Below are 15,453 nucleotides of genomic sequence, written 5' to 3'. Positions count from 1 at the left end.
AGCTATCAAAATGTCATCCACATATTGTAAAAGAATGCCATTGCCTGGAGGCCTTTCCCAGAGTTCCAATTCCCTTGCTAATTGGTTCCCAAAAATTGTAGGGCTCTTTTTAAATCCTTGAGGTAACACTGTCCAAGCGAGTTGAGTTTTACGTCCCAAATAGGGATTTTCCCATTCAAAAGTAAATAAATTACGGCTTTCAGGGGCCAAGGTGAGGCAAAAGAATGCATCCTTTAAATCCAGAACTGTGAACCATTCATATGTTTCTTTCAGACTGGTTAACGAAGTGTACGGGTTTGCTACTACTGGATACAGATCCTCCACAATTCTGTTTATTGTCCTTAAATCTTGTACTATTCTGTATTTCCCATCTGGTTTCTTTACTGGTAAAATTGGGGTATTACATTCTGACTCACATTCAATCAGTAACCCAAACTTTTGGAATTTTTCAATTGTTTCTTTTATGCCCTTTCGGTCTTCCAACCTTAAAGGATATTGTTTTATTCTAACTGCACCAGAACCAGGTTTTACTTCCACCTTTATCGGTGCAGCGTTCTTTGCTTTACCTGGAATCTCAGAAGCCCATACCCCTGGATACACTTCATCTAAAATTTCTTCAATCTCTGAGGTACCCTTAGTTTGTTTTTCAATTTGGATCATAGCCAAACTTAAGACTTCAATTTGAATCGATCATTCAAATTACTTTGAATTCTATCTTACCCTTTTCAAAAATTATTTGTGCTTCCAATTGCTCTAATAGGTCCCGTCCAAGTAAAGGTTTCGGAGATTCTGGTAAATAAAGGAATTGGTGAATCCCTACTTGTTTTCCAATCTGAAATTTAATTGGCTGTAGAAAAAAAGCCTTTTTCTGCTGGCCAGTGGCTCCTGTTACAGTTACAAAATCATGATCTACAGGTATGAGTTCTTGATTCAATACAGAATATGAGGCACCCGTATCTATTAAAAATTCTACCTCCTCATTCTGGTTCCCTAGCTTTAATTTAACCAGTGGATCGGGCAGGGTAGATTCCCCAGGTCCCCGTCATTTGGCTTCAGCAACCACCTCAGGCTTTAATTTAGGGCATTCCTTTTTCCAATGCCCTTCTTTTCCACAGTAAGCACACTGATCTGATCGTAATGTTGTTTGGAAACTCCCTCGAGATCCCCGGCGAGGCCCTCCTCTGCCTCTGCCTCTGCCTCTACTTCCAGGGGATCCTTGGGGTCCTGCACTTTGTTGTTGTAATGCCGAGATTGTCGCTTTGGCTAATGCTCTACTTAATTTTCTCCTTTCATTGCTTTCTCTGTTCCTGTACACCCTCCATGCTTCTTCAATTAATTTTTCTAAATTCCGCACTTCAGGCTCTTTTAGTTTTTGGAGTTTTCTTCTAATATCGTCTGATGACTGGCCCAAAAACCCAGCGATACCAATTGTTGCTGCCCTATTTCAGATGAGGGGTCTAAAGTAGTATATTTACGCATTGCCAATCGTAATCTGTCTAAGAATTCCGTGGGGGTTTCAGTTTGCCCTTGCTTTGCAGCATAAAGTGCTGACCAATTTACAGCCTTTGGGATCATGTTTTCTAGTCCAAATTTTATCCAATTTTGATATTGCCTTAATGTGCACTGGTCTGTATTATCATTCGGATCCCAGTGTGGGTCAATCAGGGGAACACACGGATCGACTCCCCCTGCCAGCGTTCCGGCTGTCATTTGAGCCTGCACTTGAGTGCGGGCTGGTTTTAGAATTAACTGTTTCTTAGTTTCAGTCATTGCATCTAACAGTATGTCTATATCTTTCCAGTCTGGGTTTTGATTTTTAACTCTGAATTCAAATCTTTTGGTAATTCTTAATGGATCATCTCTATAATTTTTAACCTCCTCCCTCCAAGTGTTCAAATCTCCCATATAAAAAGGGACCTTAATTGTCATCGGTCCTGCCAGCCCCATAGCTTCTCTAAGTGGTGCCTGGAGAATTGGTCCTGTTTTACTACGCGTTCGGGCAGTAATCGGGGTTGATTCCCCCACTGCTGCAGGAGGTGGTGATGGTGCTGGTGCTGGTGCTGCTGCAGGGGGTGATGTTGGTGGTGTTGATGCAGGGGCTGATGTTGGTGTTGATGCAGGGGCTGATGTTGGTGTTGATCCCCCCACTGCTCCCCCTCCTGAGTTACTGTTCCCATTGTTCCCATCAGGAAACCCCATGGGTAATGCAGGAGGTGGTGATATATAATCTTCAATCCTTTCCTCACTTTCCTGATCTTTTGTTTTCAAACACCTTTCTGCAATACTACATGCTGAACAACATTGTTTCAGCTTTCCTTGTTCCTTCTTTTTATCTTTCTCTAGTGCCAAAACAAAGGGGTCTTTAGGGACTAAATTTATACCACATTCCTTTTGCCACTCAGGATGATCTCTTAAAGTGAAAAACATATCAGCATATAACACCTCATCCCATTTTTCATTTCTTCTGAGAAACAGCATCAATTGCAATAGAGTATTATAATTCAAAGTTCCATTATTTGGCCATTTTTCCCCTTCTTCCAATTTATATAACGGCCACCACTGGTTACAGTATTTAACTAAAGTTTTCTTATTTACATTTCCTCCTGGGGGACCCCCAATATCTTTCCAATGTGCTAAGACGCATCCTAACGGACTCTTTTTTAAAATTTCCCCGCTCTGTTGGTTACCCATTGTTTGTTGGTTATTATTATTATCCCAATCCTGTTGTTACCAAACAAACAACTGGAATTAAAATTAAAATAACACGTTCACTCTTATTTTCTATTGCTTCGTCTATCTCCGGCTGTTTCCCCTGCGGGAGGACAGAACCACGGATCAAGACTCCGCACTTGCTTTGTACTAAAAGTATGTTTCAGTCACACACACAGAGAACAAAAACAAGTCTTAAAATTGCAACCACAAAAAAATCCAACCATACAATTAATACAACTCTTAGAATCACACAAACAAACACATAGAATTCAATACAGGATTAATATTTCAGCTTCCAGATGGTTTCCGGTGGGACTGGAACCCACAATTGTAGTCACTTAAGTGTGTTTTTTTTTTTCTGTTGTTCTTAAGGCGCCTTTGGTGGGACTGGAACCCACAATCGTAACCAAAGTATACCTTTAAGGCACTGGCTGCCCGGTATACGCTGTCCTGCACGAGTCTCAGCTTACGGCTTACGGAAAGCTACCCCGAGTGGGACTGGACCCCACAACTGTAATTGCTCCCACAACTATAACCAAAGCACACCTTTGAGGCGCTGGCTGCCCGGTATACGCTATCTTGCGTACGGCTTACAGAGAGCTACCTTAGTGGACCGGTCCCCAAACCAAAAGAATCAAAAGAATACCTTCTCTAAGATGGAAGATGGTCCTTGTCTGTTCCCGCAGCGATCCGATTGAGGCGAGGAGTCCCTCCGGGGAAATCCCCGGGGGCACCCAAGGGAGTCCTGTTCTCAGCGGGTCCTGCAGCCGAACAGAGAGGGTCCCATCTGGGTCGCCAAATCTGATACCTGAAAAGGAAACTGAACTTTCCAAGACTTGTTTTAAAGTTTTAGAAAGCAGGTATTCTTTATTGCAGCGCTGGGTGCACGTTAGGAGGAGAAATCCCCTGTGCACCCAGCGCTGCAATAAAGAATACCTGCTTTCTAAAACTTTAAAACAAGTCTTGGAAAGTTCAGTTTCCTTTTCAGGTATCAACTTTGTGCACTGAAAATACACACACCAAACCCATATGTACAGCAGTGTCAGTAACAATATTAAAGCAGCTGTAGCTATTAACAGTATTATAACAGGATACTTTAAATGGCTGAAAAATCCTGGAGCTGAAGGTGACCATCTGAAGAGAGCTTCCCAGCGTCTATGCTCTCCATCCTTTTCTACTTTTCACCATTTCCTTTGATCTCGTTTTGCATCACGATGAACTGTCACCAGAGCTCTTTGTTCTGCAGTGCCAGAGCGTCCTGTGTGTCACTCTGGCGGTCGGCAGCATCATGAGGAATTTCGCAGGTTTATGTTTTTGCATTTCACAGAGATCTGAAACTCAGACAATCACTTATCTTGAATAGGCACACCCTGCTCCTTACCACCATATCGACACGAATCAAAGGAACGTATTTCACACACATGTAGGCGTTCTCCCCGCCCAGCAGATCCGGCTTCACAAACAGCTCCAGCGCCCGCGCTGTGTTTGTGACTCGCTGCGAGGACAGAGGAGAAGTCGGGGCACGAGTGGCCCGTCCATGCGACAGCCCGGCTCCCTGCCGAGACGCTGGTGCCGAGGGACGGCACGGAGCTCGAGCGCAGGGCCACGGACCGCGCCGAACCCAGGGGCCTGCCACCAGCTGGGCACCGGCACGCCGCGAGGGACGGCTGCACTGCTGCCAGCGCCACGGCGCCTCGACGGAGCAGCCGTGGCTCATGCTCGGGCAACGGGCACTGCTCCGGCAGCCAGAGAAGGCGGCGGAAGCCGCATCCACTCTTGCCTGCACCGTGCTGTGACACCGGCAGGTTAGGGAGCCCCGAGAGCACTAACGGTGCCGTTGCAGGAACACGCCCCCCGAGAGCAGAGCTCATCCCCGTCCCCGCCACAGCACCCCGATCTCCAGCGACATGTCCAGGTGAGGCTCGTAGGTGTCCGAGATGCTGTTGCACTCCAAGCACTTCGCTGTAGAAGAGCGAGCGGTGAGCACAGCCTGGCCCGGCGCCCGCCCCGCCGCCAGCCCAGCGCAGCGCAGGCGGCTGCAGCACTCCCCCTGCCCGGGTTTGGGCTCTGGGACACCAGCACCAGGAGACACAGCCTGGCAAGGAGGAAGGCTGGCAGTTCCACCATGTGCTGGGACAGCAAGTGCTGCGAGATAGCTGGCAACACAGGTCCCTTTGCTGGTGGCGATGAGCCGGGGACCCACAGCCAACAGCTTTTCCATCGCTGCAACGGGGCACGACCCACAGGTACCGCAGGACCGACCAGCTGCAGCTCTGGATAACTCACACACGCTCAGCAATTTTCCCAACGGATCTGCGCGGCAGGGCTGTCGCGCAGCAGCCTCGGAGCCGCAGGACCCGGCAGCCAGCACTCACCCCGGGGCCGCAGGCATCGGCCCTCACACCCCTTCTCCTTTGCACACCCTGGCCCTTGCACACCCCTTTGCACATGCAAACCCTTGCACACCCCTTCTCCTTTGCACACCCTGGCCCTTGCACACCCCTTTGCACATGCAAACCCTTGCACACCCCTCCCTTTTCGCACACACAGCCCTTGCACACCCCTTTGCACATGCAAACCCTTGCACACCCCTCCCTTTTCGCACACACAGCCCTTGCACACCCCTTTGCACCTGCAAACCCTTGCACACCCCTCCCTTTTCGCACACACAGCCCTTGCACACCCCTTTGCACCTGCAAACCCTTGCACACCCCTCCCTTTTCACACACACAGCCCTTGCACACCCCTTTGCACGTGCAAACCCTTGCACACCCCTCCCTTTTCACACACACAGCCCTTGCACACCCCTTTGCACGTGCAAACCCTTGCACACCCCTCCCTTTTCACACACACAGCCCTTGCACACCCCTTTGCATGTGCAAACCCTTGCACACCCCTTCCTTATTGCACACACAGCCTTCACACACCCCTTTGTACGTGCAAACCCTTGCACGCCCCTTCCCCTTTGCACACACTGGCCCTTGCACGCTCCTTTGCTTTCACCCACCCCTGTGCACATGCAGATCCTTTGCTCACCCCCTCCCCTTTGCCCATGCCCCTCTTTGCACCCCCCTTTTCCCCTTGCACACCCCCCCGTGCCCTCACCCCCGGGCAGGGGAGGGGGCTGTGACGCTCTGTGTCCCCCCTGTCCTCCCCCAGGCCTGAATCCCTGGCGGTGGCGGGGATGATCGGGGCACAGAAGCTGCAGTACGACATCTGGGGCAACAGCGTCAACGTCTCCAGCCGCATGGACAGCACCGGGGTATCCGAGTGCATCCAGGTCAGTGGGGGTGTGGAAAAGGCGAGACAGGGCCCCCCCTTAGAGCCCCCTCACCCCGTGTCTTCCTCCACCAGGTGACGATGGACCCGTACCAGCTGCTGGCAGCCAACGGCTACATGCTGGAGTGCCAGGGGCTGGGCAAGGGCAAGGGGGAGATGACCACCTACTTCCTCAACGCTGGCCTGGGGGGCCCTGCAGTGTGTGTCCCGCCCCCCCGGGCCGGTGCCCCCCTAGCCTACTCCGAGGCAAGGCAAAAAAGGAAAAATCCCCAAGTCCACGTGTTTTTTTTTAAAAAAGGGAGAAATGGACATAAGGGAGGTGGCTGGGGGGGGGGGGGGGGGGTCCCCCACCAGGGTGGCGTGTCGGGGGGTACATTTCCCAGCCCCGCACTGGGGTGTTTGCCGAGGGGGGGTGTTGGGGTGCAGCCCCCCCCTTTGCTGAAATCCCCCATGTGCCAAAGAGGGGAGATAGGGCCCCCCAGGGAATGGACGGACGGACGGATGGGGGGGTGTCTCCCCAGCCCCGTCCATGTGCCAAACTGAAGTGCCGCCTGCCCGGCGGGGCGCAGGCAAAGCACCTCCGTGCCCCCCCAGACCCTCCGGAGTCTCGGCCCTCCTCGGCCAGGGGGTCCTGCTCCCTCCCGAGGTGCTGCCGGTGGGGGGGGGTCGGGGGCAGGTCCTCCCCCCTTTTAAATGCAAAAAAAAAATGAAGTGACTTCTTTTTCTTTTCCTTTATTTTTGTTTTTTGTTTTAGAAGCAGTTTTGGGGCGGGGGGGGGCGGGCACCGGCTCCCCCCCCGCCCAGCGCAGATCTGAGGGACTTTGTCCGTCGTGCGCCGCACATAAAACTCACTTTGGATACGAGCTGGGGGGGCCGGGGGGGGCCGGCGGCAGCCCGGGCAGGGCCCGCAGGCGCGGGCCGGGCTCCGGGGCCGCGGGAAGGCCGCAGCCGGCGGGGCCCGTGGCGCGGCCGGAGGTACCGGTGGGCCCGGGCCGGGGAGCTCCGCCCGCCCCCCCCCCCTTCCCCCCGCCTCAGAACGCGCAGGGCCGCAACGGCCCCGCCCGCCTCCGCCCGCCTTGTGACGCAGCCGCGCGCGCGCCGTTGCCCAGCAACGCCCGAAGCGCCGCTGAGCGCGTCCGTGCGCGCGGGGCGCAGAGCGCCATGGAGGCCGCGGGGCGGCGCTGGGTCTTCACCCGCGGGCAGCTGGAGCGCAGCCCCTCGCGGCGCGCCGGGCTCGGCCCCGGCACGGAGCGCGCGTACCGGCAGCGGGCGGCCGGCCTGCTGCAGGACATGGGGCAGCGCCTCGGCCTGTATCCGGCCGCGCTCGGGTGCCGCCGCCGCGGGGTCGGAGCGGCCGGGCCGCGGGGAGAGCTGCCACCGGGGGTGGGGGGGCGTCGGGGCCGGCCCGGGAGCGCGGGGAGAGACCGGGTTGGCCGCGGGGGGAGCTGGGAGCGTTTCGGGTGCGGGGAGAGCCGGGCTCGGCAGCGGAGAGAGTGAGACCCGGCCCGGGAGCGGGGGGAGCCGAGCCCGGCCGCGGGGAGAGCGAAGCCCGGCCCGGTGCCGGTGGGATGCGGGGGAGCTGAGGGCGCTGCTTAAGGGTCGCCGTCGCGGCTGTGTGTTTCCTTAACCGCCGGTACCAGCTCCCAGCTCATCATCAACACGGCCATCGTGTTCATGCAGCGATTCTATATGGTGCACTCCTTCACCCAGTTCCACTGGAACGTAAGTGTGCTGGGGTCTGGCGGGGTGGGGGGCGCCGGGAACCCCCTCAGCTCTGCTCCTGCTGCTGACTGGCAGCCAGCTCGGGGGCCAGTGTGGTGGGACTGGCCCTGGGGATGGGACTTGGAAAGAGGACGGGTGATTCATAGCTGCTGCTAGTCACCAGAGACCCTTTTCTGTCCTGGTGGTGGTTGGACTTGTGTAGGCTTTGTTTCCTAAAGGAATGTTTGTTTTGTACTTGAGAATTAGCCTAATTTATTTGCGTTAATTTTAAACTTACGAACTTTAAAAAAAATGTTTTTTTTTTTCTCTGAAGTCGGTGGTACCAGCAGCTCTGTTCTTGGCAGCCAAGGTGGAGCAGCAGCCTCGTAAGCTGGAGCATGTAATCAAGGTAGCAAATGCCTGCCTGTATCACCAGGAAACTCCTCTAGACACCGAGAGCGAGGTAAGTGTCGAGATGGAAGAACTGGGCCCTGATGTGAGGAGCAGAGGCAGGAGCAGTGGGAATGGCGGAAGCGTGCTGCATCCTGAACCGTGTGGCTACAGCGTCTTGTTAAATCGGGTTCAGCAGTACCCGCTCTCGGAGTGACCGACTGTGCCCTGGGATGGTCAGGGAGAGCTTTCCAGTTAAACTGCTCCGATGCTGTGAGAGCTTTTTGGCTTCTGTACAGCAGAAGGCTTTTCTTTCCTGCTCTGTGGCAACCTCTCTTCTGTTCTCCTCTGCCACGCTGCTGCAACGTGACTCGGATGTGCTGTGTGACAGTGGCTGCGTGAAAAGCTGCCGAGGAGGGCGTGGATGTTGGCTGCTGTGATTGAGCAGTGTCTGTGGCAGGGCAGAAGGTGGTGCGCGCGGTTTGGTTCTGTTCTGTCCCCACGCCTTTAACGGTGGGTTTGTTAAAAACGTTGCCGATTCCCCATCTCTCGAGGCAGCCCGTCTTACATGGACCTGAGCAGCCAACGCTGCTGAAAAGGGGCAGCTTTATCCAGGAAAGCTTGATGAAAAAAAAAAAAGCAGCTAATTCCTCTCCTGTACTGCTCGTATAGCCGCCCCGTGCAGTGCGAGGGACCAGGACTGAGAGGGCCACTGTGGATCCCAACGCAGCTGTCCCCTGGCAGAAGCACTGGCAGGGCAGCAGGTCCACCCCAGCACTCTGCTTTCTCTTTTCTGGCAGGGGATCTGTGCCAGTTCCCCCAGTGCAGATCAGCATAAAGATTCCCCTTTGCTATTTTTGCTTCCCTGGGAAAGTGTGTTAGAAATGTGCGGGCTTTATACGGAGTGCCTCATCGTGAGTAACTTGCCTGTCCTCTCAACCCCAGGCTTACCTGCAGCAAGCCCAGGACCTGGTCATTCTAGAGAGAATAATACTGGAGACCCTGGGTAAGTTTTTCAAAGCGGACGGGCTGCCACACGAATCCCAGACCCAGGAGTGTTCCGCAGAGCGGAGAGCCTAACCGCACAGTCTTCTCCACAGCTGGAGGGCAGATGTGCGGCTGGCCAGTGGGACAACAAGAGTCCAGGCAACAAACTCTATTTTTCACACCCGCTCCTTCTGTTTTCCTTTTAACGTCAGTTTTTTCAGGTGTAACTTGTGTCAGGTTCAATGCTCAGAGAAATTAAAGCGTGGAAGTGTGGCTCGTCTCGGTTCTTTCCCCCCACAACAGGTTTTGTACCGTTTGGGCACCGGTCGCTCTCCTCTGTTGTGCTGTTGAACTTCATGTTCTAGTTGGGTGGCCAGGAAGCAGGTTGCATTGAGAGATGTCTAACAGAACCTGGGTTGAAAGCTAATATTTTGATCAGATAGCTGAAAATGGAAAAAACACCCAAAACAGCAACAGTTTTGGGGGTTTTTTTTGGAAGTAGAAGCTGGAGCCTACGTTTAGGGCTGTGGCTGTTGGATTCGGTATCCTGTTCCTTTCTAAAATATACTGTTAAAACTTATTTTTACTAACATCTGTTCCATTTCAGAGGGAGTTAGTAGATAGCCTTCCACTCCAAAGTACTCAGTAGGCCTTTGTTGTTTCCGACTTGGTTCAGAGTAGATGCTACCAGTCCCTCACTCACGAGGGGACAGGAGGGACAGGTGTGTCAGTGGGTCGGACGTGCTGGCTTGGCAAACCAGTGGCTAAACTGTGACTCCAGTTCTGCAACAACTCAGTTCTCCATTTGCCTTTTTTTAACATCCCAGTTCTTCTAGAACGTTCTGCATGGGGAGAACCAAATCTGTTGCACACATGGATCGATTTGATTTTTTTTTTCTTTAAAACATAATGCACAAACTGAATAGGAAACTGAAGCGAGGATTAAGTTCAGTTCTCTGTAGTGCTGTAGGCTCCTTCAAAGGGAAAACATCTGTTTCCTCTTAGCTTTTTGGGTGAGAGAAATTCCTTTGAGCTGATGCCATTGTCTTCTCCTTCCTCCCAGCTGCTGTAGGAGACTTTGTCCTGCTATTTTAAAAATCCTTAATAGCTGTTTTGTTTTCAGTGAGGTCTTTCAAGCACAGAAGTCATTTAGCTGCTTGGAGGTCTGACAGCATCAGTGATCTTCGGGCTTTATGACTGGAGAACTTGAGTCTTCTGGATACAGGAAAACGATCTCCTCTATTCCTGCTTGCCTCCGAGCAGAGAGCAGGGGCTGTAGGAGGGAAGGGGAGAAGGCCTTGTCCCCCAGGAGCAGGAAACGTGAGGTTCGTAGATCCGTGGGGGTGTGCTGCTGGTGTTCTGATGGCCGTATGTCTGTGTTCTTCCAGGCTATGAGATCGCTGTTGAGCACCCCCATGTCCACGTGGTGAAGTGCATGCAGCTCGTGCGAGGTGAGCGATGTCGGACGTCGGGTGCTTGCGGCTCCTCTGCCACGTAACCTCAGCTTGGCAGAGAACTGTAAAAATATGTAGTAGCGTTCAGCTGGGATTGTCTGAGAACTTGCCTAAAGTCAGTCTCCGTAATAACCATAACGAACGTCAAACTAGAGGCAGTTGCAAATGACTGACGCGATACTGTGGCTCTGCTGAACCACGCAAAGCTTTCTATGTACAGTAACTTCTAAATCCTTCTATAGCTGTGGCATAGACATAGTTGAACTGTGCTGGGTGTCTTTGTGTGTGGTGGCGAGAGGCCCGTGGTTCTTGCACTAAAACGTCATAATATTTATCAGGATTTGCAGACTAACGCCTTGCTTTTTCCTTTTGTCTTTCAGCCAGCAAGGACTTGGCGCAAACTTCCTATTTCATGGCTACCAACAGGTTATTATTTTACAATGGATTCATATTTGACAGAGGGTCTTATCTGGAGGAGATGTGCTACTGGTGACCCCTAGGGCATTGGTCAGCCTGCGAGCAACTGGGGATCGCTCGGTTTGGTTCAGAAAGAGCAGGAACTCTTTCTCCTGCTGCTGATCAAAACCAGGTGCAAAATTGGCCGTATAAATGAGGCAGATGGGATGCTCAGGAACTTCACTGCTTTCGTTTATGGGGAGTTAGACAGTTGTGAAAGTGAAAAAAAAAACCCAAAACCAAACAACAAACCCCAAACCAAAAAGGTAGACTTGAAATGAATATATGCGGTTTTACTTGGTTAGTACTTGGATGTCAGTTTTCACTGGACTAGGTGCTGTGAAGATGTGTCTGTACCCCAAAGATGGCTGATCTAGAGTATAAAGGGAGGAAAAGGGTAGTTGGATGCAGGCATGAGGCGTTACAAGGGAAAACTATAGCCTTGTCTGGCCTGCGTGACTGGACAGAGAGTGCTGGAAATCAGGCTCCGAGGTTTTTTTCGTCTTGAGAGGTCTGGGTAGTTTTGTTGCTCGATTTTCACTGCGAGGCTGATACCAACACTTGTGTTGGGACTTCTGACGTTTTGGGGTTTTTTAAATTGAATTTCCTGGATTACCAGCTTCAGACAAATCACGGGAGTTAATGTTTGGAACAGACTGAGTCCCATGGTAAAAATCTTTGTGTTTTTGGGAAGGAGCTCGCAGAAGTGAAAGGATGGGAGAAAAAGATGGTTTAGGTGTTAGCACAGGTGAGGTTGCAGAGTGAGGAGAGGCTGAGCCGTGAAAGCGTGTGGCCTTGGGCGAGTCATTTGTCTCCTCTCTGCCTGGGAGAGGTGTTGCCTGCTCACCTCCACGGCGTGCCGGGAGAATTGTTTGCTGAAGGTGCTCTCTAGCTCCAAAGGGCACTGTGTGGGCTTCCTGCAAAAACGAGTGTAAAGGGAAGGTGGTGTTAGCAACGTGTGGGTAAATACATCCTTGAAACATATTTTATCCCTGCAGCAATAACTGCAAACCCAAGGAATTATGAGTTAAGGTTATAATGGAAAGAAATCCAGGCAGAAAGTAAGAAATGCAGCCAGGCAATTTTGCCTTAAAGCGATGACATGAAACGCCTGGTTAAGGTGCTGAAGTGGTGAACTAGATTTAGCAGGTGTAGCTACAGATGTTTAACTTATATTTCCTTCTGGCATCATTATGGGGCAGAGTTAAGTCTCTTTGTGCACCTTAACTTTGCTTCTTACCTTGGCAGTCTGGATAAAGGCTCTGAATTTCCTGGGTTTGACTTCTTGATATATGGATAAACGCAGTATCCGTGAAACGGCTTCAGACTTTTTGGCTGTAGATGGATATCTCTGTGTCTCTGCATTGCATTGATGGAAAAGCATTTAATAACCCGAGCACGGCGAAGAAACGCGGATAATGCCGCCCGGCGGCTGCGTGTAGGTGCCCTGTGGCACCATTTCCATCAAACGCTCTTTGAAAGGGCCGATGGATGAGTGTGACAGTGGGCAAATCCTGCACTCCCTGTCACGGTTTCTAAGCCTTAGAGGACCTGGTGTTCCTGCAGGTAGAGTAGGATGCTTTCTTAGTCCATCGTTTCTCCTGTTCTCAGTGCTACCTAGACCTCCCAGCACTGATGTCTGAGCTGTCACACGGCACATTAATTTACTAATGAAAATGCTTGATGAGGGGCCAGGCTTCCTTTTAGGCGCTCCTGAGTCACTCCAGTGTATGATGCCATTCACAACCGAAGCTGCAGTGTTTTTTCTAAAAATCGTTTGAGACAGAGTTGCCTGGACCCAAATTACCCACAGCAGAACGGGGAGGGAACAAGCAAACCGGTGGAGTGGGATAGAAACGCCCATAACAGTAGGGTTGTACTGGGGGAGGAATGGCAGGACCTTCCCCACCTGTGTCCGCCTCTGGTGCAGCGGCGGTTCAGTGGGCGATTGTGAGTGCCGAAGTTCAGGCTTGGGAATTCATGGCTTTCTGTTTCTCTCTCCCTGCTGGTGACATCAGCCTGCACCTGACCACCTTCAGCCTGCAGTACACCCCTCCCGTTGTGGCCTGCGTCTGTGTCCACCTGGCTTGTAAGTGGTCCAACTGGGAGATCCCAGTCTCCACAGAAGGGAAGCACTGGTGGGAATACATTGATGACACCATCACTCTGGATCTCTTAGATGGTAAGTTTTGGAGTGAGGTTCCCCCCTCCCCAAAGGCTCTTAGGTTATTTTGGCATCTCTGTCCCTGGCTCTGTCATTCAAACATGGCCACCGGCCAGTTCATGGACTCCAGGACTTCAGGCCTTGCCAAGGTTCCCAGTGCAGCAGCAGCAGCTTCTATGGTACAACAGGGATGACAGAAGGGGCACAGTGAGATGAGTTTCAATGTGGCCAGTGATACTAGTTGTCAGTATTTCCCCTCCTGGAGTAGCTCCCACTCATCAGTAAGTAGGGGGTTGCCCTGATGGATCAGTGCTGCTCTGCCCACCTCTGACCCTCTTGCCCTGGTTTGTGTTTCCTCTGCAGAACTGGCTCACGAATTCCTACACATCCTTGAGAAAGCTCCCAACCGGCTTAAATGTATACGGAACTGGCGGGTAAGAATCTCCTTTGGACCACGGGTGCTTGCAGGAGAACACAGGCTCTTGCTCTCTGCTGCGTGGTGTCTCCAGTGTTACAATGTGAGACAGTGCCTGAAGGGCACGTGTGGGGGGAAACGCGAACGCTCCGCGTCTGCAAAACCTCGCTTCAGCGCTCGAGTTCATCTGTTCTGAGTTAACTCTGTAGAGAGTTTGGTTTTTCGGCTGCTCTGGCAGCCCCGCTGGCAGCGGTTGGGTCTTTTCCCGCAAGGAGCGATGGGGGCAAAGCGGATCTGTCTTTAAATGAGAGTTTGCGCTGTACGGGGTGAGCTGCTGGCATCGAACCCGCTCTCGCGACAGCCCAAAGTCAATGACCCGTTGCTGCTTTTATTCCAGGCCTCTCGAGCAGCCAGGAAGTCAAAGGCTGATGACCATGGTGAAGATGAGATCCTGTCGAAGAAGACACGGAGAAGCCCCGACCACCCCCTGCTGCCCTCAGAACCACCCCCCCCACTCCCCCCTCTCCCCAAGTAAAAGTTTTGCTACAGTTTCTACAGAGCCCAAGCCCCACTGCCTCATGAAGAACTATTTTATTATATTATAACTTTTATTATTGATATTTAGAGCTGGGAGTTGTTGAATCTGTGAAAGGATAAGAAACGCTTTCTCTGTTCTTGCTCCCTGCCCCTTCGACTTGCAGTTCGTGGCGGGCTCTGCCTGCTGGAACTGAAGCCCCCTCTGGGGAACACACACTGTGGGGGGGCTCTGGGGGTATTTAAAATATGTCACAGAAAATTTAAGATGTTTTACAAGTAATTTAAGCAGTAACTTATATCTTAGTGTTTTGTTAATTTTAATGTTGTGGTGCTGCGGAGGAGCCCGGTGAGGGCTGGGGGTGGCTCGGTGGTGGTTTCTGCTCGAGCGGTTGGTGACAGACTGTGGGTTCAGGAGTTTTTTGGGGGGTTGTTACCCAACAATAAAGGGGTTAAAGTTTTGTGTAGCAGTTTCATGAAGGGTTCAGTGGCAGTAGGTGATTTACACACACCTAAAGAAACTAACCAGACGTCCATCCTTGAAGCTGCCAGCAGTGATTAAAACAGAGACTCTTTATCAAGAACTGTCTGCCCTTGGAGGGAACATCCCAGAAACTGCAGAAACTGCATAAACTTTGTTATCATGTTTTTCTAAACTGTGAACATGCAGTGACTTGGGGGAAAAGGTAATTCCGGCAGGGGGAGATCGTGACCACCGACTCACGGACCACCTACCCTAATTACACCCCAGACCCAAAAGAAAGGGGCGGAGGAGAAAAACTGAGCATGCGAAGTAATTTACATGAAAAGCGAGAGAAAATTAACCAATTGTTTAAGAATATGTAAATACGTTATGAATTATGCATGATTATAGTGTATAACTAATTTTCTGTCCAGAAGCCGGTGCACACGCTAGGAGGAGAAATCCCCTGTGCACCCAGCGCTGCAATAAAGAATACCTGCTTTCTAAAACTTTAAAACAAGTCTTGGAAAGTTCAGTTTCCTTTTCAGGTATCAGGGTGGAGGGGACAGCAGAGACCGGAGGCTGCTCAGGATGGGGGGTGGGAGAATCGCAGCTGCCGCGACCACGGGGTGACAGGAGCTGCTCTCCCTGCTGCGGGTCCGGTTTCTTCGCTCCAAAAGCTGCTCTGCTTTCAGGATCCCATCTCCATCCCTTGCTCCGCTCCTGCAGGTCCCATCGCTGCCGCTGGAAAACCTGGCGGCCGTGGGGCTTCAGGAACAGCGTGCGTGCTGGGGGCATTCGGTGGCGTTTGGGACGGCTGGTATGGAGCAGCCCGAGTGGGGTGATGGATTGAGGGCACGTGGTCCAGGGCCTACCTGCCATGGCTGCTTTTTGGAGA

At 52.0% G+C, this 15,453-nt stretch overlaps 1 protein-coding gene across 1 annotated transcript; it reads left to right on the top strand.

Annotated features, from left to right (window-relative positions):
* The first annotated feature begins 4,619 nt into the window (after positions 1–4,619).
* On the top strand, positions 4,620–14,093 carry LOC147528034 (cyclin-T1-like). The gene is made up of 12 exons (XM_086618587.1): positions 4,620–4,627; positions 5,872–5,992; positions 6,067–6,237; positions 7,027–7,301; positions 7,632–7,713; positions 8,027–8,155; positions 9,028–9,088; positions 10,458–10,520; positions 10,904–10,949; positions 12,998–13,161; positions 13,507–13,577; positions 13,956–14,093. The coding sequence occupies exons 1-12, from the start codon at positions 4,620–4,622 to the stop codon at positions 14,091–14,093; spliced, it is 1,329 nt and encodes a 442-aa protein (XP_086474713.1).
* The last annotated feature ends 1,360 nt before the right edge of the window (positions 14,094–15,453 follow it).

The sequence above is a fragment of the Tauraco erythrolophus genome, chromosome 11 (assembly GCF_009769465.1).
Source record: "Tauraco erythrolophus isolate bTauEry1 chromosome 11, bTauEry1.pri, whole genome shotgun sequence".
NCBI lineage: Eukaryota > Metazoa > Chordata > Aves > Musophagiformes > Musophagidae > Tauraco > Tauraco erythrolophus.
Note: the sequence above shows the minus strand (reverse complement) of the source record. Positions and strands in the feature narration are given on the sequence as shown.